Raw genomic sequence first — 23,277 nt, forward strand, 5'->3', positions numbered from 1 at the left:
AGGGGCCCCAGCGGGCCCTCCTTGGCTGCCTTCCCCAGGGCGCCCGCCTGTGAGCGGCAGACCTTGGGACTGAGGGTGAGGCACAGGAATGTCCACGCTGGGACAGCCCCGTCCTCAAACCTCATAGCTTCAAAGCCAGGGGAGCGCCTCCCAGGTGGTGCAAGGGGTTAAGTCTCAGCCCTGTGCAGCACAAGTTCGATCCCCGGCCAGGGAGCTGGCCCACGTGGCGCGGCAGACCTCTCCTGTCTCCCCGCTGCTCCCCTCAGCAGTGGAGTTCAGTGGATCCACCTGTTCTGCTCCCCACTCTGTCTCTGGGAATCCTCTCACCCCCGCCCCTCCGGCCCACACCCCAGTTCATGTATGCACAAATAAATGAATCTTTAAAAAGAAAAATAACAAAGCCAGGGGAGAACCTGGCCTCGGCAGCCCGTGGGGTCAGAAGCATGGACGGAGCGGGGCGCCAGTCCTTGCGGTGCGGGGCGGGCGACCTCGTGGTCCTCTGCTGTGGGACCTCATCTCAGGGCTGTCGTTCTCGGGGGCAGGAAGAGAGACTGCCCCCGCCAAAGTCTTCTTCGTGCCTCATCACGAGCACTGTTTGTGCCAGGTAGAGAGTCAGAAGGGGCAGAAGGTGGTGAGAGAGGGAAAGGAAAGTGTGGGCTGCTGAGCCCCCGCTCCACGCGCCCCTGGACGGCACACCCCAGTGGGGTTGCTGGCCAGCTTGTGCGTGCTCAGCCTGCTGTCCTGCGTGGATGTGGCCCGAATGGGCCACCGGGCTTCCGGCTCAGCACACTGCGTCCACCGTCCCGGCCTTTCCCGGCGGCGGGCCCGTGCGGACGTCCCAGTGTAGCCACGTCAGTCCTCGCGGAGGGAGCTGGTCGGGCTGAGGGGCAGGTGCCCTGCGCGCTGGCTGTGGGTGGGGGCAGCGGGACGCCTGTGTGTGCACAGGGCCAGCCCCGGGGACACAGGCTGGGCAGGTGCCCTCTTCTCTGGGGGCCGTGTTTGGCCCATGACAGCCATTCTGTGCCTTTAGTCTGAATCCCTTTCTGGTAACCCCGGAAATCCTTCGGGGCTGAGAACAGAGGAGGGCCCAGAAGGTGGGTGCCAGGACTGGCAGCTCGTGCTGGACACTGTCTGACCAGTGGGCAGAGTGTTCGTTCGCTTGTCTTCGTACTGCCTGGTTCAGGCCTGCATTGACTCCGGCTCTCAGTGACGGGGGGGCAGGAGCCCGGGGGTGCGTGGTGGACACCAGTGTGACGGGGGAGGCAGACCTCTGCTCCTGCCGCCCCGCAGCCTGCGTCCCAGTGGAGTGAGGCCAGGACCCAGCCCAGAGTGGAGGTGGGGCTGTCCGTCCAGCGCTGGCAGGCCTGCTCCCGGGGTGATTAGATTTGCTGGGCATTGCAGCCTGATGGGTAGTATTTATTCTAATCGTGTAGTGAGGCCACAGAATTAGTGGTGGCACCGTGAGACCGTGGCCCATTTCCTGTGCGTGGGCTGCAGGCTGATTTGCAGAGAAAATAAACCCTTCAAATTAACTGTTGACGTGAGTCGTGCCCACCGTACAGGAGGAATGTTCCAGTGTTTCTTGTATCGGGGGTTATTTCAGCAGGAGACTGTCAGGAGACCGTGGAGAGGATGCAGGCCCCACGTCTCCCGGTGGCCAGTGTGAGCCCCCCGGGACTGTCCCCAGGCACAGCTGGCCGTGGTCTGCGTGGAAAGGCACCCCTAGAAGAGAAGGTTTCAGGACGTGGGAGCCCTGGGGCAGAGGCGGCCCCTCCCACGGCACGGCCGAAGGGCTGGGGCCGCAGGAGACGGAAGGTCATGCTGGCGCGGCCTGGGGGTTCTTTGCAGGACGGGCTTGAAGCCCTGCACTGGCGCCCCGCGGGCGCATCAGCTCCCTTCCTGGCTGAGATTCATGCGGCTGCTTGTGAGGGGCCCTCACCAGCGCCCCGTTGCCCCGTCACTGTACATCCTGGGGACACAGGCGTCTCCCCAGGCCACGGCCAGGCTGCGGGCGACGTGGCCTGGGTGCCCTTCCCCTTTTGCCCCTGGTTCCGGCTGTCCACTCGGCCCCTGGCCCTGCACGTTGTTGCCAGCATTCTCGGCGGTGGAGGAAGTTGGTTCTGATGGCACTTGGCCGTCTCCCGGCCACTGTCCGCTGAGGCCAGCCTCCCCAGCCTCCAGACCTTCACTGCAGCAGGAATTAAAAGCATTTCCATCTACGATTATATGTGGTGTTCCGACGGGCACACCCGACGCCAGCCCCCACGGGCCGGACAGAAACCCCGCGTCCGGACTGCCACTCTCTGAGCCTTCTCTCCCGCGCCCGCCCGCTGGCGACGGGACGCTGAGCTGACTCCAGCTGGTCTTGACTTGCAGGAACCGGGCCGCCGTTCCCAGCACCCGCCTCTGCGCACCGTGGGGGAGTCACCTGGAGGGCCTGTGTGCCCCCAGCTCTAACAAGAAAGCGGCTGGGACCCATCTCAGGAGAGTGGCTGTTAATTTAATCGCCTGGAGTTGTTTTCTCTGCAATTTCTCACTCACCTTTTCATAAAATGTCCTTATTTCAACATTTTTGTTTTCACACGCCCTGTGCTCTCACTTTAGGTGTTAAAATATTTTAAAGACTTGCCAAAGCCCGTTCACCATTTTAAATCTTCTAAGATGTCGGATCCTGACTCTGGTCCGCGATGACGATGTTCTGCTGCTCTGCAGAAGTGCCGGGACCGCGGGCAGGCCTGCGTGTCCTTGGCTGGGACAGCCGCACTTTGGTGGTGAGGGTCAGCTCTGGGGGCCCTCTCCTGTGGGCCTCTGGGGGCCCCCTCCTATGGACATTCATCACAGCAGCCTGGTGTGGGCCACGGCATTCTTCTGTCCTCATTGTTAACCTCACCCGTCGTAATTTTTAAATTCTTCTTAACCTTCTATTTTATAGAAGCTGTTATTCGAGGCTCAGCCATAAATTCTCATGAAATGTGGTTGAAAGTGCTGTTAAAGCCTGGAGGTGGGTCTTTAACAGGCTTCTGTTGACAGCAGAGGCTGGAGCAGAGAGGAGTCGGGGGGCTGTCCCCCATGGCTGGTCTGTGGGCCTGGCCAGAGGCGGTGGTGACCTGGGTCACCATGGGCTACAGACAGGCCCCACCCCTGACCTGTGTGGGAAGGAAAGAAGGAACCCTGCTTAGGGGAGCTGTCCCAGAGCCTCCAGACTGGACCTGGGCCGCCTCAGTCCTTTATCTTTCCTTATTTGGGGGTCAGGCAGCCTATAGGGCCAGGGTTCAGGGACGAAGACCACACTGATCAGGACAGCTTGGGGGCTGGGTCTCGGGAGGCCTCCTGCAGGTGCTAGCAGTAGCTCTGTTTTAGGGCGTCTTGGAGTCGAAGGCTGAAGTATTAAGGTTTTTGGTAGCAGTGGTTTGGGGGGGAATCTGGGCCAAACTTGGCCTAACATTGTAACTTGAGACCCTGATATGTGTTTAAAGTTGGACGGACTCTTCCATCCAAACTTTAAAGTCCCCCTAGAGTCCTCGGTACTTACTGGGGCTTCTCCAAAATTTCCCTCTTTTATAAATGCTTGGAGCATTTCCAGGAAATGCCCTCTCAGAAGTGAACATCCGAGTCCGAACTGTGCTCTGCCCCCAGCGCGTTCACTCACCTCAACCCAGATCAGGGGGTTCCGTCTTGTGCACGGAGGGGTGCCGCTCTCCCTCCCTGCGCGTCGGTGAGCAGGCAGGTCTGAGGACACCGTTTCCTCTAAGCTCACCGTTTCCTCCACCGGTGAGGTTTGGGGGTTAAAACTGGAATTGAGCGCCCTGGGGAAACAAGGGAAGGGAGGTGGGGGGCTTCCTGGGGGGTCGGGCACAGAGGGCTCCCAGGGGCCTGGCCAGGGTCTCCCCGACCTCGCTGTTCTGGATGTCCTGTTCCCAAGGCGGAGACAGACCCGTCCTCCTGCAGAGAAGGTGCTGGTGTTGTCTCTAGGTTACCTAGGGACCCGGGGCCCACCCTGCCTGAGCAGCCAACGCGCCCTAGAAAGACATTTGCACCAAAGCTCATTGTCACCCATTAATTGCGAGAAGCAGACGGAAGTCGGGTGGGGGGCCAGGATGCTGAGTCACATTCACAAGCGAGGTGCCCTGAAGCAGAGCGGGCCAGTGAAGGGCAGGGCCTGAGGGGGACGCACTGACCTTCCCCTCCGAGCTGCGGTCCTCCTGGGCGGCACCGCTCCCTCCCCGCCCACCCCGGCCCACCGGCCCGCAGTCCGGGAGCCCCTGGACAGGGTGTCGGGAGGCATGCAGGACCACTGTGGGGAAACGGGCTGCGAGGGGACCTGCCACCTTCTGGGAACCTAAGAGTTGGTCATCCCCTAGCCCTGCAGCGTTTGCCTTGCAGGGCATCTTAGGGAGAAGAGAAGGGACCCTCTCAGTGCTGGGCGGCCGTGCGGGGTCCCGAGTCATGCTGGGGCTGGGGGGAGATGCCCGGGGTCCGGCTGGCTGCACTGCGAGCTGGGATGTTTGATGGCCTGCGAGGCCTCGAGAGGTGGGGGTGCTATGGGGGGATGAGGGGATGGGACCCGTCTGTTTGTGAGTCAGTGAGGCCCCGGAGCGCCACCCGACCTTGCAGGAAGCCTGGGTGGACCTGCTGTCCCAAGGTCACGCTTAGGCTGTTTACTCGCCGGAGAGATGCAGGCCGGGCCCCGCGGAGACCGCCAGGCCTCTGGCAGCCGCCCCGGGAGTCAGCAGCGGCCTCCCGGCCGCCCGCTCCTGCTGCCGAAACGGCTGCTTGACTTCATTAAGGCCGCGCGTCTCCTGCCTCGGCGGAGAAACCAGGCCATCGTGGACGCCGCCGGCTCCCCCGGCTCCCGGCTGCGGCGGTGCCATCTCCTCTGTCCTCAATTCCGTTTATATTTGGGGTTTACGGGAGCTTCCAACTAAAAATACCCGCTCCTTCATGTCTCTGTTGCTAAAAAAAAATCTTTTTTTTTTTCCCTTCAATTCTTGTGAAATTTAAGGTTTTCAAATAAACGCCTGGGTCCCTGAGATGATACGTTGTTTTTAAAATTTCACCTGCTAGTCCATTTTCCTTTTTTGCCCGGGTGTAATTCCGTGAGGCTCGTCTGGAACCTGTATTTGTGGTGGCCGGAGCCCAGCGGGAGGGAGGGGCGGGGCTCCCGGCTGGTCATTTGGAAGAATCAGAAGCCGGAGCAGGGCGGGGGGTGTGGCTCCCTGGTCCAAGGACAGTGCGAGGCTCAGGTGCCCCGGGAGGGACGCTGGGCTGGCTGCAGGCGGGAGGCCTAAGCAGACACCCGGCTCCCCCCGCCCAGGTGTCAAGACCGGGAAGTGGGGTGCAGAGGGTGGGGCTTGGCTTCCCCCGAGCAGCCTCTGGATCTCCTGGCTCATAGCCCTCTTCAGTTCGTGGGATTCTGTTGCTTTTTCACAGAGATGGAGTGAGGGGGAGTATTTCCAGGCATTTAACTCCCATCACGCATGTGGGTACCTCCCCATGCATTCTTGGGCCCCCCAGTGTGGACCAGGGAAGTGGCTGTATCTTGACCACCGTTCACTTCAAAGCAGCGATTCCATGTGGTTCAAGTAACGCAAACGGCCTGGGATGGAAACCAGCGGGCAGTGCCTGTCGGCTGATTTGATCCCCTAGGAGTTGCTGGGTTGCTCTGGACAGCTGCAGTCACCTGCTCCCACACAGCTGGTGGGCGCCACAGCCTGTGTCCAGGCCTGGCTCGGGTGGCCTTTGCTGGGCTGCGGCCACCTCATGGCCCGAGCGCCCTGCCTGCACGCTAAGCCACCGGCCACCTATCAACAAAGGTGGGTTTGGAAGCAGCAGGGAAAGCCGGCTGGGAAGCACCGTCGCCGGGAACTCGCACACCCGCCTGCAGTCAGCGCCCGTGGCCACTGACAGCTGCTGCTGCCGCCTCACCAGGGAGGCCGTGCGCTGGAGGGCTGCGCGTTGGCTGGCGGCGGCTGCGCTCATTGGCTGCGCTGTTGCTGAGGAGCTGCTGCTTCCCCTGCCTGGGCGGGGCCGTCTGCTCCAGAGGAGATGCGGGTGCGGGGCCTGTCCTGCGCCACGCGCCAGTGAGAGGAGGGGGCCGGGGTGCTCATGTTCCCACGCGGGAGGGACACCGAGGGTCAGCAAGGTCACCTCCAAACTGGACTGCAGGCCGCTCCCTGAGTCCGCTCTGCCTCCCCGCTCTGCCCCTGCCCTGGGGCCTGGACACGGGTCTGGGCAGGCTCTGGGGAGAAGCCCTGGGCTGCCCTGGGTTATGGGGTCAGCCCTTCAGCCTCGTAACGTGGGCTGTGGGCACCGTCTGCTTCTGCGACCAGGTGACCGCTTCGTCTCCTACACCCTGAGAACTTGCCGCTGCAGGAGGAGGGGGCAGCGGCTCGGGGCGGGGGCGAGCCAGAGATGCCCACCTGGGCCGCAGAGTGGATGCCCGGCTCATGCTCCCCGGGGCCAGATGTGCCCAGTGTCCCATGAGTCTCAGGGAAGGCGGCTGGGCACCCGCTCCGAGCAGCACAGCACATAGGAGGGAGGGACTCACGGTCCACCACAGCTGCCCCAGCCCTCCCCGGGGCCCTCCCCCAGCCCTCCCCGCGGGCAGCCCTGGGACTTGATGAACTGGACACAGCCCTCTGGAAAAGGGCTGCGGCCAGCAGAGGGCTGGAGGGTAGGGGGCGCCTGCTTGTCTCGGCTCCACTTTCGTGACTTCAGTCCTGAGGTCCGTGCCTGCGACATCGGTCCACGTGGTAGGGACTTTAGCGGCCGCTGTCCTGGCGCCCGTCCTGCCGTGCTGGCTGTGGTCAGCCTGCTGCTGCAGCTGTTCAGCGCCGTCACGGCACGCATGGGCAGGAAAGCCTTGGGGCTGAGGCTTCGGCGCGCTGCCCATGAGGTGTCCTCCCCGCGTCTGGGATGAGCGTGTCCCTCACCTGCGCTTAGAAGTCTGCCTCTTTGCTCAGCTGAGCCCCCAGCCCTGGTCTCCCTGGAGGGCGAGCGGCCCTGGGCCAAGGCCGGCTTCCTCCGGCCGCCTCACATTTCTGCTCCTGGCACAGCTTTGTGCTCCTGCTGAGTCCTGACTTTGTGCTCGTGGACTTGGTGCTCTTTGAGTTTCTTTTTATTGTTTAAATGATAAAATGGCACCTGACATGGTGCCATGTCACTAGTAAGAACTTGAGCATCACCAGCACCTGTGACCTGGCCCCCGATGTCCAGAGGGGCAGCTGGGGGCTCGAGTCCCAACAGGCCAAGGCGGTGGGCACAGCCCTTCAGCCTCGTAACGTGGGCTGTGGGCACCGTCTGCTTCTGCGACCAGGTGACCGCTTCGTCTCCTACACCCTGAGAACTTGCCGCTGCCTGATCCCTTACCCCACCCACCATCACGCCCCACCCCTGCGCAGTGGGCACGGGCCCTGCTGCCGCCGTGTTCCAGGGTCGTGCAGCCTGTGGCCTCCCGGCCTCCCACCGGACCCCTGGGCTGGCGGTGTCCTCACGCCTGTGGTGTCCCTCCTGCCCTGCCCCTGCTGGACTCCAGTATCCTGCGTCTGCTGGAAGCCAGCAGTGTTTCATGACACTGGGGCATCTGGTGGACACTGCTGCTGCTGGGACGTAATGCGAGTGGTTTAGTTCTGAATCTGGAAAATGTAGAGATGAATCCTGTTTGGAAGCGGCTGTGTGCCCAGCTGGAGGCGCCCGGAGCAGCGTCCACTATCGCCGCCTGCCCGTCTGTCCCGGGGGTGGGCGTCCTGGGGGCTCAGGGAAGCAAAGGCGAGGGGGGCGTGGAGTCGGGTCGTCTGGGCCACCTTCATCACGGGGGTCTGCGAGGGGTGAGGGGCAGGGCTGCTGGCCAGCCGCCATGCTGGTTGGGGCGGGGCTGGGCTCTGCAGGGGGCACCACCAGGTCTGGGGAGCCGGCGCCTCATTCCTCTGACCCATCTAAAGCCCTGACCGCGTCTTTGAGGGCGGGCGTGCTTGTTAGCACCCTAACTCGGCCCCAACACGCCTGCTGACCTGCAGGTGTCAGTGGGGGTCTCGAGTCCACCCCGCCCGCCCTGACTGGAGGGTTTCAGCAAGCGGCGGCTCCATGAAGAGGCCAGATTGGCCGACCACAGGGCCTGTGCGGGAATGCCTGAGCCTCGTCACACCTGCCGCGCTTGCCGCCAGGGCCGGGGTGGGGCCTCGCAGTCGTGGGTCGGAGCGTGCATCTGCGTTAGGAGACGGAACATGGGCTGGACCGGCTGCCTGGGCTCTGCAAATCGCAGCTTCCTGGGGGTGGGAGTAAGCGGAAGGGTTGGTCTGCGGCCTGGGCTTGAGTAGCAGCACACGGGGGTTCTGCCTTGCACCTCAGTACGTCCACGGCGTCTGACTTTGCCGCCCCTCCTGTTTTGCAGACGCCTTTGTGAACAGCCAGGAATGGACGCTGAGTCGGTCTGTCCCGGAGCTCAAAGTGGTAAGTGGACCCTCGCCCTGTCTGTCCTCGCCCACACAGGAGGGGCTCCTAGCGGGGAACCCCCCTTCACCCCAGGCACAACCACACCTGCCTCCCAGAGGCGGGGCACGCTCTGCAGGAGGTGCTGGACCCCGTGTGCGCCCGTGACGGCCACGTTAGATGGCAGCCAGGTGGCCCGTGGCTAGGCAGCGCCCCAACATCTCTGGTGTCTGTGGCGGCCTTGTTTGTCCTTTGTGGGGCGCCGTGGGTTTCTCTGAGGAGCCATCTCAAACCTTGTGACCATTCACGACAAAGTATTGGTATAAAGTGCTGAGTTGTGTTTCCGTGATGAAAGTCTGTTACGTTCAGTGACATCATTTAAAGCTCAGAATTGGCTTTTGTAAAATGTGACTTGGGTCTGTTGTGACCCCATGACACAGCCCCACCCTCTGGCCCCCGGGACAGGAGGGGATAAACACAACTTTTCAATGGCTGTGGGCTCTGTCGTGAAGTCAGTGGGGTGGAGGCTGCGTGTGCCTGCGTGTGAGTGTAACTCTGAGCTACGGAGGCCCTGAGCTTCCTGCCCCACACACCGAGGTGCAGCAGCCTGGGGTGCCCCCCCACCCCTCATTCTGGGCACCTCTTCCCCTGAGGTCCATGTTGCTGGTGCAGCTCCAACCTTGTCCCTGTAGGTAAGTGAATTCCTCAGGCTTTTTCTGCCACTGGCCTCTGTGGCCATCACCTGCGGCCTTGATCGCGTTGATGCAGAAAGCACTGGGGAGGGTGGGCGGGGCACGTAGCCTGATGGTGGACACCTGGAGCATCGTGGGCGTGCATGCGTGTGCACACCTGCGCCTCGAGGTGGGAGACGCGCAGCGGCAGCAGTGAGAGCACGAGCGCATGGCCCGGCCATAAGAGTTCCACTCTGGGGTGAGACCACAAGAGAGCGCCAGACCCCAGAGAGAGAGTCAAGATTCGTGGGGGGCTGGGAGGCTCGGATGCTAGCCCACCTGCCAGCGCCCCTGCCCTGCCCAGGCCTTGCGTGCAGCCGCCCAGCCTGGAGTGTCTGTGGGCCTGGTTCCCCGAGAGCATTAAAGCCTGAAAAATCCACCGAGGGCTCTGGAACTCTCCATTGTCCATCTGCCCGAATCCATCATGGACCTGCCCTGGGCCGACCGGCACAGCATCCGCCCAGCCCCCCACAGAGGCCCTTGGCCAAGGTCTCCCCTTATCCCCGACTTCAGGGATAGACCTTGGGGTCAGGCGCCACAGGTTTTTCTCACTCCTGAGACGAAATTGAACAACCGCCGGAAGGGACTGGCTTTGCTCCCCAGGAGGGCACCTCTTTGAACTTCAGGAACACGGGACAGCGTGGGGGCGGTGCCCCGAACAAGGCAGGTGTGCCCCCGCGGCCCCCACCCCGGCTTCCACATCCCGTCCTCTCTGCCGTCTCAGCCCACAGCCTCCGCGACCCCTCGCCCTTCCACCCGGAGAGCTATCCTTGCTCCACACACCCCGAGGGGCCCGGCCTGTGCCAGCCAGAATCCCGGCCTCCTCGAGACCGGAGCAGCCCCGGGTCTCGTCCGTGTCCACGGATGGCAGCACCAGCCCTGCCGCTGCCCATGGATCGTTCATGAAGAACCTGCCGTCCAGCGATGCGAGGGGGCAGTGTTATCTGGGAGTGTCCCCGGAAGATGTAGCAGTTTCAGATACACTCACGGGAAGACCCCAGGCTGCTCAGGTCCCGCCGCGCTGGTGAGGCCGCGGGAATCAAGTTTGGCTGCCGCCTCTGAGCTCTGCGAGCACCACCTCTGGGGGCCTGTTTTTCCCAAGAGCCTTCCCCACGGCTCCTTCCTGACCGCTGCCCCGGGGGGACCCGCTGCCCTCTCCCACGGCCAGGCTGGCCTTCTGCCACCAGGAATGCTCCCGCGCTTCCCTGTCAGCGTGGGGCTGCCGGCCCCTCGTGCCTGGTGGCCTCTTGCAGAGTGGTTAGGCCACCAGGAGCTGGATGTTAAATTTCTACTTAAGACTCACAAATTCAAATCCACGTCGCCCCACGGAGGCGGCCCTGAGCGCCTGCAGGTGACCTGGCCTTGGCCGCGGGCTCCTCCGCGAGTCCCGCTGGCAGGGCGCGTCGCGAGCTCTGTCCATCCCCGTCGAGGATGCTCCTGACCCAAACCTTGTTTTTCTGCTGGCGTTTCACAGCCGTGTTATCTGCAATAAACGGCTGGAGGCGGAGAGGGTGAGGCACTAAAGGCGACGTGGATTCGTGCTCTAGGAACTCCCCTAAAGTCGGTTTGGACTGGCCAAGGGGGCAGCACCCGTGGATAAGTCGCCCTGAGTGACTCTGCAGTTCTGGGGACGGCTGGCCCTGCAGGATGGCCGCTCAGCGTGTCCCACGGCCACCCCAGAAGATGCCGCGGGGAGGGGCGTCCACACAGACGGCTCTTTGTGTCCACTGTCTCCCCCCTCGGGCACAGCAGCCTGAGGCAGGTGGGCCCTGAGGTCAGCGCGCTCGGAACCCGGCTCCGTGGCTCCAGCGCAGCAGGGGATGGCACCACAGCTCGCCCCCAATGGGTTCTTTATGTGACCTTGTGCAGCAGGTCCCTGGAGTCGTCAGAGAAGACAGCGCAGTGTCTCCTTCCAAGAGCTCGTGGGAGGTCAGGCACTGCCGGACACTCCCCCCAGTAGTGTCCCGGCCCCTCCCGCCTGTCACTCCCTGCCTGCTCAGTGACCTCCCAGCTGGGGCTTTCACGAAGGGCTTTGCTTTCAGCAGCCTCGTATTTAGCAGGTAGATGATGTGTGGGTGACCGAGAAGCAGGCTTACAAAGACGGGGGCCTCTGAGGGACTCCAGTTGGGTCCTGGCATCACGGTTCAGCACCGGGGGAGGGAGGGTGGGTGGTGGCGCTCTGCTCCCATGAAGGTTCTTCGCGTTTGCAGGGCCTCCCGCTCCCATGGGCCGGACCGGGCTGCATCCGTCCGTCGCACGGCCGCCTGGTGGGCACGGGTCAGGGGCCCGTGGGTGCAGCTCTGTAGAGGGCTCCTCTCCCTCCGTTGGCTTCTTCCCCCACAGAGGCTCTTGCTGTGTGTTTCAAATGAGAATGTTGGCCGGGACATGAGTGTCGGGGCTGGGAGCCCCTAAAGCCCCTCCCGCCCCCGGAGCGGGCTCTTGGGAATCCCAGAGGGATCAGGGCGCAGGGAGGGAGGAGGCAGCCTGCCCAGAAAGCACAGGCTGAACAGCTTTTGATTTGAGCATTTTCCTCCTCGGGAAAAGAAACGCTCATCTTAATTAAAAATTTAATTCTGTGGCCTACTGTTTTGGATTTTCTCAGCATAAAGCTGACAAACAGCAGGTGCCCGGGAGCAAAAGAATGATGAGGAGGTAGAAATTCTCAGATTGCGGAGGCCCGAGGTAAGGGAGACGTCAGTGCGCTCAGGAGGGCCGTTTGTCCAGGAGCTACCCGCTCCTGGGCTCTGGGTCCCTCGCTCCGCTGCTGCTGGGCACAGTCCCTGGGGTCTGTCCTCGTGGCCGCCGGCCCTCCGGGCTGGTGTGTGAGGTGAGGCGGGCCCCAGGGGCTGGCGGGGAGGTGCCGCGTCCTAGAGGAGGTGCCCTCTGAAGGGACACTGGCCAGGGCTTCCGGCAGCCACTGATGTTGTCAGGCTGGGTGTAGCGGCAGGATGGCATAGAGCAGGTTTTCTGTGATCCCACGCAGACGGGTGAAGGAGGAGTCCTGGAGCCCTCGGTGGCTTTTGCAGGCTTTTATTGGGATTTACCAGGTACACGGGGGGCCGGGAGGCTGGCAGGTCTCCCAGCCCCCAGCAAGTCTTCACTCTTTCTGGGCTCTCGGGCCTTCTCTCATGGCCTCTTCTCTGCTGGTTCTCTTTTGCTCTCGTTCTGCTCTGCTGGCAGCCCCTCCGATGCCGCCCTTATAAGGCCAGTCTCTCAGCCCAGGTGCACCCACTTACACACGCCCACACCCCACTCCAGGTGCCCGCCATCAGGCATGCATTCAGGACCGCAAGGATCCATCATCCATCCTAATGGCGGGCGGGCAGAAAAGTCTGATACTTTTTTACCTTACCTTACACTGGGCATCTCAGAGGCCTTGTGGGGTGAAGATGAACAGCTGGGGTGCTGTAGTGCCAGCAAGCACAGAGCAGAATCTCTGTGATCCGAGCAGACGGGTAGAGGAGAGTCCTAGAGCCCTCGGTGGCTTTTCAGGCTTTTATTGAGCTTTTTACAGGGCCGGGGCGCCGGGAGGCTGGCAGGCTGGCAGGCCTCCCAGGCCCTGGCGAATCTTCACTCCTTCTGGGCTCGCTCGTGCTCTCTACTTCTCCTTTGCTGCTCTGCCGGTTCTGCTTGTCCTGTTCTGTGCTGGCATCCCCATGACACCCTTATAAGCCCAGTCTCAGCCCAGGTGCGCCCACCTGTGCATGCCCACACCCCACTCCAGGTGCCGCCATCAGGCATGCATTCAGGACCTCAGGGATCCATCATTAATGCTAATGACGGGAGAGCAGAAAAGCCTGATAATTTTTCACTTACCCTACAGGTGCAGAAGGCCGGGGTGGGGGGGCACTGCTGGGGCAGAAGGTGAGGGGGTCACACTTTGCATTGGCCGTTTCATAGACTCCGGTATTCCCGGGTGAAGGGGGAGCTCATGTTGGGGTGAAGTCTAGGCCCCTCCCAGGATCACCACACCACACAGCCTGCTCCACGTGATGGGGCCCCGAGGGTGCTGAGCAGACGGGGAGGGAACAGCGGGCCCTGGTCACTGCGGTCTGAGAACAGTGTGGATGGTTCGAGTGATGAGAAGACCTTAGTGTTCACCTGGTGGGTCAGGTGGGAACACCTGGAGCTGGGGTGGAGCGTGTACCGCCGTAGCCCACGAGGCCTGGCACCTGTGGGTGTTAGAAGGCGGGAGCGCGGAGACCTGGGGGGAGGCAGCTGGCGGAAGGTCTGTGGGAGATCATCTTTGTTGGCTGCTGCAGGCGGCTGGGTGGGGAGCAGGAGAGGCTGGGTTGACGTGGGTGTCTCGGGCGCCCTGGCCCCTCCCCTGCGACACGGGCCAGCACTCCAGGTTTTCATGTGGAGGAGGGGGAGCCGGTGAGTGGGGCTGGGAAGAAGGAACACCTGTGACTCGGGCTGGTGCGAGGACGCGTCTCCCATTTTGATTTTCTGAAAGAATCAACGTGCAGATGGGAAAGTTCTAGTGGGTGAGGGGAAGGCGCTGGCCCTGGGGCTGCTTCAGAGAGGTGGAGCGGGAGGGCCCCGGGACACGCGGGAGGGCTTCCTGAGGACCCCGTGTCTCAGCGTTGTCCAGGGAGCTGTTGTGAAGAAGGCTCCGGAAGCCAGCCCCGCCTGCAGGCGCCCGCTCCCTCCTGGGGCTGACTCCGCGCGGTGGGAGGACGTGGCTGCCTGGCTCTGCAGGTCCTCGTTCTCCATCCCCCTCGCCCATGCATTCGCGCTGCCCGCAGGCCGCTGCCCCATGTACGCTGCCCCGTACATGGGGGCTGCATCGCTGGTCCTGCCTGATGTGGCGGCCGCGTGGCCTGGGGAGGAGGCATGGCCGGTGTTGGTGGCTGCAGCATGGATGCCCTTGGAGCTCTGAGAAAGACGTGGCAGAGTCACAACCCCCTTCCCCTCAGCAGGGTGTGCACAGGGCCCGAGCCAGTGCCCAAGGGGCCCCTCAGGACCCCCCTTTGCAGAATGCCCAGCAGGGCCGTGCCCTGGAACCTAACAATGTCCGTTTCTTCGTTGCAGGGAATCGTGGGTAACCTGGCCAGCGGCAAGTCGGCCCTGGTGCACCGGTACTTGACGGGCACCTACGTCCAGGAGGAGTCTCCGGAAGGTACGTCTCTGGGCGGGCAGCCTCTCGCTTAGGAGAGCTTAGTTCCTAAGGTTTTACTCTAGACGTCAGGAAATCACCTCCTGGTGCAGCCCACGTCAGGGAGGAGATGAAATAGCGAGGAGCAGAAGTCCTGTGGTGCAGGCCCCGCGTGGTCTGGGTGACGTCCACGCGGTGAGCAGAGCCGCGGAGCCGTGGGGAGCGAGGCTGTGGGTGGTCCCTGGCAGCTCTGTCCTTCCGACGCTGGCCCAGCATCGCCCTCACCGTCACTCGCCCTTCCTCGGACCTGGATTCTGAGGCTCTCGGCCTCTGTGCCCTCCCCAGCCCAGTCCCTGGCCGGGGCCCGCCACGTGAGCCCCCAGGCCGCACCCCAGGCGCTCAGGACTCGCTCTGAGGGACAGTAGGACGTTCCTCTGGCCGCTGGGCCTTGGCTGCTTCAGTTAACATACCTGTATTTTATTTTCTGCTTGCGATAACGTGTCCCCAAAATGAGCGAGACCACCAAGCCCCGCGCCCCCAAGCAGGTGTAGCTAGTGCAGGGGGCAGTTGTCTAAACTCTATTTTCTCTCCGCGAGACACTGAATTTCTGGTTCCTTCTTTCCTCACTGGCTGTTCCATTCTTTGCAGATGTGGACGCAGGTAACTATGCCCTTCCTCACGGCAGCGCTCGCCTCGTCCGGGAGGAGAGACGCGGCCTGTACCGTAGCGCCTCCCTCCTGTTCTGTGTCACATCCTTTTTGTTTCATTTTCTCCCTTTTTTCTGACGTTTCACATCCCACCTGTTTCGTCCCTTAGCTGTCTGACTAGCCGTCGCCCGAGTAGCTTCCCTGTCCGCTGTAACGCCTGTCTGGTGCCTAACTCCTGTCCTGGCTGTCACCATCCCGGAGTCGTGGGCCACCTCGCCAAGGGCTCTGCCATTTTTTTGCCATCCCACAAACAAAGCCCCCAGGGGCCACGTCGGGCAAGGCCTCCTTTTTGCATCCTCCATATTGGAACGAGGCTCGGGACTAGCAGGGGTGGGCGTCGGCCAGCAGAAGCCGCTGCCCCGGGACAGTGTGCAGGCTGTGGGCCGGGAGGGCCGCGCGTCTGCTCTCCCGCCCGCCCGGCGGTGCTGCCCCGGGTGCCGTGGTCTGGCAGGGTTCTAGCCGGGTGTCTGAGCCTCCCCCGGAGTCTCTTCAGCGCTTTCTTCTTGGGATTTCTGCTTGTTCCTCGGGGTTGAGTGTCGTGTGTCTGGGACCCAGCTGCGCAGGCCCGCTGACCTGCCTGCCACCCCAGAAAGCCCGGGATTTCTGGCGGGCTTCCCAGAGGCGATGTGGCCTGGGTGCTCAGCACCCCACACACAGGCGCACCCCATGGACGCATTCAGGGTCCCGGTGCTGGGAGGGTCATGAGGACAGGTGCCTGTTGTTCCCGGCCAGTTCTGTTTCCAGAACCTGCCCCCTGCACCTTCCCGGAGCTCAGCCACGTGCCTGTGTGACCCCACTTCTGTCCTGGGTCTGCTGCTGTCCCTCCCTCGGTTGCCGCCCGGCGTCGCCGGGACGCTCCACCTGAGAATGCGTTGGAGCCGACTGTGCTGTTGCCTGGGTTACTGGAGGCAGAGAAAATGCTCTGGGCCATGCCCTAGGGGGCAGAGAGGCCAGTGTAGCCCTGACCCTCCTGCCACAGCTGTGTGGACGGGGACCCGCAGCTGACAGGCATTGGGGGCCGGGCCGGGCCTGCCCTCGGCCTTGCTGCAGGCCTTTGCGTCTCTGTGTCTCCTGCTGCCCGTGGCTGCGTGCAAGCAGCCCCTTCCAGGTAGTGGCCGAGGCCGAGTGACTGTGGACGCCTGTCTGGTCCACCGAGCATCCCGCGCTCCCCAGTCTGTGCCCGGTGCCCTGCTCCAGGCCTGCTTAGCGGTGGGGTGCCGGGTGAGGGGCCCCACCTGCCTCTGTCCAGGGGGCCCCGCTCACTCTTGGCAGAGGACAGGGTGCAGGGTGCTCCCCGGCTTTGCCCGCAGCCCCGTGTTGTTCGTGTCAGGTACGTGTAACCAGACATCCGAGGTCACGTCTCTGTTTTAATTGTGTGATCCGTTCCGGCTGATACTTGATTCTTGGAGCAGAGCGCGCCAACTCACCGCGTTTAGATAATTTGGAAGATGCAATTTAAATGAGGGCCAGACTTGAGCGTTCCGTGTGTTTTTTGATGAGTGAGTCAGCCGTGCGGGCGCGAGGAGCTCAGCGGGGTGTCTGGGACTCCAGAGTAAGCAAGGAGTAAACTGCGTGGGGGGGTGTGAGCGGATGTGTGTGGGGTGAGTGTGAGGTGACTCGGGGGCCGGGAGGTGTGTGGGTGAGTGTGAGGTGACTCAGCTGCGTGTGGATGAGTCCCGGGGCTGCTGTAGCCGGTGACTGTCACCTGTGGCTCCCACAGCAGCCTGTGCTCTCGGCTCTCGCGTCTGGACATCTGGGGCCCTGGGGCACTGGGGTTGGTTCTTTGGGGTTTCATGCCTGTCCCCTGCTGGCATGGCCGGTCCCTTGGTGCTGCCAGCCTGTAGCCACATCTGTCTGGTCTCTGCCCTGTCCTTCCTGTGCCTGCTCCTGTGCCCAAGTGTCCCTCTTCTCACAAGGACCCCACCACTGGATGTGGGTCCCCCTACTCGTGTGCGACCTCACTTTCACGCCACCCCCTCTGGGCAGGGTCACGGCCACGGTCTGGGCGTCTCCAACGGGATTAACGCCTCCCAGACAGCTGCGTCTCTGCACCCGGAATGGCTGGGTGCCCTGGCAGGTCTCAGTGAGAAGTGGGGTGATGGGCAGCACTGGGATTCCTGTGGGGTTCAGGGTGGGTGAGCACGTTGAGGGAGATTTCGCAGCCACCATGCCCTGACGGTGGCTGGGAGGAGACAACTCTGGCTCAGGGCCTGTGACAGCTGCTGATGGGGGTCGGGGTCACGCAGGGCTTTGCTGTTCGAGTTTCCAGTTCATGTCTCACCAGCTTCATATTTGTTGTGGATCCTGCCTCCCCGCCACAGACCCTCTCGATTTTTTACCCATTCCCTTCAGAATCAAGGGGAGAGAGAGGATGGAGGCCCAGGCTGTCTGGTGTTTGCTGGGAGTTTGACGGAAAGCAGGGGGCCGCGTGGGAGCCGACAGGTTCCTGCCCTTCGGAGAGGGGCCTGGTCCCTGGGGCACCTGCCCTGTCCCCCGAGGGCCCTGGGAGTGCCGGAGCTGAGAGCGAACCCCAGCCCCGCCATCCGGGGGCGCGCTCCACAGGTGGCTGGGCCGTGTGGGGGTCGAGGGGGAGACTTTCAGGGTGATGGAGCCAGATTTGAGAACGTCCACAGACTGTGCTTCCTGCGCCCTCAGCTAATGTGTTCGAGGCCAGGAGGGTGTGAAAAGATCGGATGAAGCCGGCTGCCTGCAGCACCCCTTCCCCCCGGAACCTGCAGTCAGCCCGGGTGTGAGCGCCGGAGGGGAGGGCAGGCGCCTGGCCGCGGTGGGAGTGGGTCAGGGTGTCCGGGAGGCTGCAGAGAGGGGTGTTGCCGGGCCTGGAGCTCCTGTCCGTGTGGTGCCCGTGTCTGTACGACCTCAGTTCATCAGGGACGTGTCCCTCAGTGGATGAGTCTCCAGCTTCTCCCAGGCCTGAGACCACGTGTTTGGGCAGGAAGCCCCTGAATCTCTCAGCCAGCAGCGAGCAGGTTTCTGGCCCAGAGCCTGGGGGTGGAGCCTGGCCAGTGTGGAGGCCGTGACAGTACCACCTCTACCCTCCAGGAGGGCAGCGCCTTCCCCTCCCTGTTGCTTGGACCTCATCTGTGTCTCCCATCTTCCCCACGGTGACAAGCTCCTGTGGCAGTGACCTGGAGCATCCTACGCCCCCCACCCCGCAGGACACTCTGACTCTCAAGTTGGAAATCTGCCTCTCTCTCTCTCTCTCTCTCTCTCTCTCTCTCTCTCTCTCACACACACACACACACACACACACACACACACACACACACCTACACACCCACAAACACTGGCTCAGACTGGGAGTGCAGGTGTGGAATTAAAGGCAGAATTAAATTGGGACTTGCTGGAGTGATGGGAGAGGAAGTCGCCTGACAGCCATGGGAGGCCCTGAAACCCCAGTTACCGGGTGGTCCTACCGCCACTCAGACCCGTGTGGACCCCAGCATCCGTGGTGACGGTGACATGACCCCTCAACAGCCCCAAGCCCTCCTTGTCACTCTCGCCTACACGGGACCTGCTGCACCTCGGGGTTCCCAGTCTTGGAGCCATGGACGGGTCACCATCCCGGTGCATGCCAACAGAGCGGCGGACTTCCCAGTTGTGCGGTGATGGGACACAGTGGCTACTCATGGAGGACTCGGCCTTAGCCTGGCCGCGCCCTCCCCGTGGACGATGGCACTGTGTCAGCGTGGGCCCCTCTGCTCCTGAGTCCTCTGCTTGGAGTGGGTCCTGACCTCCTGTTCCGCCCTCTGCTTCCACATTCTCCTCCTGGCAGGCCCTGGCCTGGCCGCCAAGACGAAGCCCCCAGCTGGCCGGGCTCCCTGGAAGTGCTGCCCCAGGCATCCTTCTGGATCCCATCAAGGAATTTGCAGACGGGAGAAAACAGAATCGGAAGTGGCCCCACCCCGGCTTGGGGCTCTCACGTGGGGTAGGGAGGTAGTGCAGTGTCACGGGGGCTCTTTGTTTGACACTGCCCAGGGCCCAGGGCAGTCAGAAGAGCTGTGTGGGCAGGTGCGGTTGCCTCCCGCTCTAGCCTCGTGGTCTGACCACTCAGGGCTGCCACTGTGCTCTGCACTTGCCGCATGTCCCTTGCAGCCCGTGTCACATGCTGACGGCAAGTCCTTGTGGTCACTTCCCTGGCCAGAGGGCCTGCCGGCTGGCCGGTCACCTGCGCGCTGGTCGCCCTGCAGCACACTGCCTGGAATGACCCCCTCAGGACAGCGCCACCTGCTGGCGGGGCGGTGAAGGCCGCCCCCAGTGTGCGTGCCCGCTCTGTAATGCGTGTTTACTTAATCCTTAGAAACGAGCCATGTGGTAAATACCCGGCCTTATTTCTGGGACACATGAAATGCATTTAAGCTGTCAGTTTCAAAAGCCCTTTCCAAATCAAATAAACTTAAGAAAAATATTGTCGGCTCCCACTGCTGAACAGCTGTTGGAATTATTTCGAAGCATGTTCTTGGGTCCTGTTTAGTGGTTCAGTGCAGAGGAGAAAAATCTGTGAACGCTAATAAAATTGGAGTAGTTTTGAAATCGGGCCATCTAAATTTTTTGACATCATTTTACCATATTACTTGCAGCCAAGTGATTCCGAGCCCTTGATCATTTTTTTAATGAGGGTTGTGTGTGGCCCCGCAGGCCGTGAGCCTGCCCCAGGTGGGTTAGCAGGCAAAGCAGACGGCGCTTCTCAGTTCCAGGGACTCGTCCCGCCTCCCACCTGGGAAACAGCTCTGGCCTGGCCGTTCCCTTCATCTGCCCCGTGAGTGAGCCAGGGTGAGGGTCGGGTGATGGTGTCTAAACTAGGGGAAGGCGCTGCAATCACTGGAACATCAAAAAAGCTGTAAGAGGGACCAGGTGTTGCTTGATTTTGGACAAGGAAAAGCTGGACGGAGCTGGTACCGTTGGCGTTGATAGTATCAGCAGGACAGAGTGTGCTGAGTTGGTTGGTGGAGCTCAGAAGCCACCACCCCAAGTCGTGATGGCTGCTGGGAGCTGAGCACGGGGCCCGCGTGTGTGTTCCAGGGAGAAGAAGCTTCTGGAGAAAGCGAGGTCCCAAGGGAGTGATTTGCTCTCAGTCCGATGAGAATGTGCGTGCTGAGGAGAAGGTGTGCTGGCCGGTGCCAGCCCTATGCCGGGCTCCCCGAGTGCCCCCTCCTCTGTGACCCGACTCCCAGAGACCCCTGGTCTGCACGCTGGGGACGCAGCTGTCTGTCCCGAGGACTCCACGACTCTGGAAGGGACGTGTGCTAAGCTGCTCCTTATATAGGAAAAAGGAGACTTGGACCTAGAAAGTCTCTCTATTGGCAACCTTAGATGATTTTGCCTCTAGAAATTTAACTCCAGAGGGTTTTCAGAGCTTCTTGCATGAACTTTGCACCGCGGTTTCCACAGCAGCCATTGGCCTGGCGGGCGGAACCGTCCCGCGCGCTCACGGCCCTCCGTTGCTTGTCCGCCTGTGTCTTTAGGCCTTTGTGTCCTTGCTGGTGCCCAGCTCCTGCACCTCGCAGCCTCTGGCCAGTCTGATGCTTGCCCAGGCAGCTGCCCGCTCTGGTCTGGAAGCCTCAGCCTCGACCCTCTGCTTGCAGGGAAGATGCCGACTTCAGGCGCTGGGGTGGGGAAGGCGCATCACCAGCGCACGGACTCAGCTTTCAGCCTTCGGTGGCTGCTGGCCCGGCGAGGTCTCTCCCCTCAGTGGCGGCAGGACTGTGAGGTCCCGAGCGCCCACAGGCCCGGAGGAGGAGTTAAATGTCTTCTCGAGGCCTGCAGCACAGACTCCAGGGTGGGCTGTCCTGGGACCTGGCTGGCGTCACACCCTCCTGAGTGTAGCCAGCGGGCGCTTTAGCCGCAGGTCCCCCGTCAGCAGGTGGGGTCCACGCCCCTGGGCCATGGGAGCCAGGCCCAAACTTCCCGGAGCCCATGAGCCTCCCTGCCTCTCTGGCCTCTCCTGCCTGTGGCCTGCGGGCGTGTCCAGGCACTTTTCTTCTTGACTTTCAAGCCCTGATGGCTTCGTCTCCCGCATCTTCTTCCTTGTTTGGCGCTAAGGTGTCCGCTCCTGGACTAGACTTTCCTGCACCCACCTGCCCATCTACTTCGAGTTCCCAGGAGGGGGGTGGGCAGCTCTCATAACTGCTTCACAGAAGGCAGGGCCCAGAGGCTTCTGGGGCAGGACACAGAGGGCAGGGCAGCCTGACTGAGCCCACCCATGGCAACAGTGGAGGAGAGGAGGGGCCTGTTTCCAGGGGAGTGTGGGTGGGGGGGAGGCGGAGTTTGGGGGGAGTAGGAGGCTGGGGTGTGAGGTGGGGCGGATGGGGTTGGGTTTGAGGTCTGGGGGCATGGGCTTGGCCAGAGCCATGTGACTGTTGGAGAGACTGACCTCGCCCTGGAGGGGGCGCAACCAGCCCACACAGCACAGAAACGGGATGTCTGTCGTTGCCTGCAGAGAGGATCCCCTCTTGTAGGGTTTGCCTGACCCCCAAGCTGTCAGGGCCAAGCTCCCCTTGGGGTTCTGAGCAGCTCCGGGGCCAGGACACAGATGAAGGAGGCAAAGTTAAAACTCTGCAGAACAGGCCAAGTATCGGCAGAAGTGACCAGAGACCCCTCAGTGTCCTGTAGGGTCAGGGGCACCAGCCCAGGAGCTGAGGCCTGACCTCAGGGAGCTGGCACAGACCCCAGGAGGGCGGGCAGGCTGCGTGTGCATGTGTACGTGTGTGTGTGGGGGGGCAGCTTCCTGTGGTTACAGTGATTTGACCTGCCAACCTAGCATTTCAGGAGGCCATAAGAGCATGTTTGTTTGGGGTAATGGGGTGAAATTTGTGCCTGTATGCAGGGAGCAAACCTAAGATGTGCCCGCGGGAGGCACAAAGTCAGGAACAGAGGGAGATGACATAAACGGTTAAGGGGAAGGACCGACGAGGTGACAGGCTTAGCTGTTCTCAGCGCTCAGGGCTGGTGGCCATGCTCAGAAACAGACACAGACATGCACACACGCACAGGCGTGCACACACATGCATGTACAGCTCTGCACACTTACAGACTACACACAAACTCAGACATACATGTGTATGCACACGTGCAAACATGCACGCATACACACGTGCACGCCTGGCAACCCTGCCCCTCCCTGCCAGCACTGTTTTGCAGGCTGGGCGCCAGCTTTGGTGCTGTCCAGCTTTGGGGGTGCTGACCTCCCAGGGGTGCTCTCGATGACCACAGCCCCCTCTAGCTTGGGGGCAGAGGTCTGGAGACACAACCTCGTGCTCTTCTGCTGTTAACATGGCAAACCAGACGCGAAGGTGCCCTCACCAGCCCGGGGAGGCCGCCTGTCTTGGGGGGCGAGGGGGTGCATTTTCACATTTGTGAAAATAAATCCCCGACAGAAGCAAAGGAGAGCGCAGCCCACGGTGCCTGAGACACTTGGTCTCTGGTCCTTCCAGCAACCGGGGCTGACCCCGCCCCGCTGCCCGTGAACACAGCCTGGAGGACGTGAGGCGCGCGGGATTCCTGCTTTCTCGCACATTGGCGGCGGCTGCGCGTTCCTAGGCCCTCGGCTCCGGGTCGATGCTTAGAGAGCTGTGTGCGGACGGTTTTGAAAGTCAGTGCTTCTGCGTGTTGGAGTCTAAAGTCGCATATTCAAAAATACAGTCTACACACGTTACTTTTCACAAGTCATTGTCACGGGGGAAACCCAGTTGCCCGGAGCCAGCATCAGTGGAGAGTCAGGGGCTCCTGCCTGCTTGGGGCAACAGCTGCTTCCCCAGACCATCGTCTCCTGTCCCTGAGCAGGGGCGAGATCTCTATGAAATATTGAAGTTGGCCTTGGTGTGTCCTGGAGAGTCACGAACAAAAGCCTTGGCAGCTTTCGTGGCTAAGTCTTGGACTCATCCTTATCGGGGACAAAGCCGAGCCGTGGCCACGCACGCAGAATCGGGCGCTCGGGGCTCCAGCTCCGGATCTGAACCTGCCTGTTCATCCGGTGAGTTTTGGGCTGGTTTGATAGCAGGAAAACTGACGTCCCCCCAGGAAGTGGACTCATTGAAATATGTGGGTTAAGTTACCTGTGTGTCATATGTGACATTTATGTATCACCCCATGTTGTGTTATATGTGACACTGTCATTAATGTAGAGATCTTAAAATTTACTGTGAACTGGAAGAACACATGGCTTCACTTGTAGCCTCAGTGTGTGGGAGGGGTGGGCACAGTGGGGCGTCCAGCTTGTGGGTGGAATCCGTAGGAGACACCACCAGTGGTTTCACCAAGCCCCTCCAGGTGGCCCCAACAGTTGGCTCCTGAACCA

At 61.9% G+C, this 23,277-nt stretch overlaps 1 protein-coding gene across 3 annotated transcripts in view; it reads left to right on the forward strand.

Moving 5' to 3' along the window:
* Positions 1-23,277, forward strand: part of AGAP1 (ArfGAP with GTPase domain, ankyrin repeat and PH domain 1) — a 357,631-nt gene that overhangs the window by 95,668 nt on the left and 238,686 nt on the right. For all 3 annotated transcript variants that reach the window (XM_054700176.1, XM_054700177.1, XM_037522170.2), the window contains exons 2-3: positions 8,390-8,448; positions 14,193-14,280. In XM_054700176.1, the coding sequence (XP_054556151.1) occupies positions 8,390-8,448; positions 14,193-14,280 (147 nt within the window). The remainder of the gene's footprint in view (positions 1-8,389; positions 8,449-14,192; positions 14,281-23,277) is intronic.

Source organism: Talpa occidentalis, unplaced genomic scaffold (genome assembly GCF_014898055.3).
Source record: "Talpa occidentalis isolate TD23 unplaced genomic scaffold, MPIMG_talOcc4v2.1 talOcc4.3, whole genome shotgun sequence".
NCBI classification, from domain to species: Eukaryota; Metazoa; Chordata; class Mammalia; order Eulipotyphla; family Talpidae; genus Talpa; species Talpa occidentalis.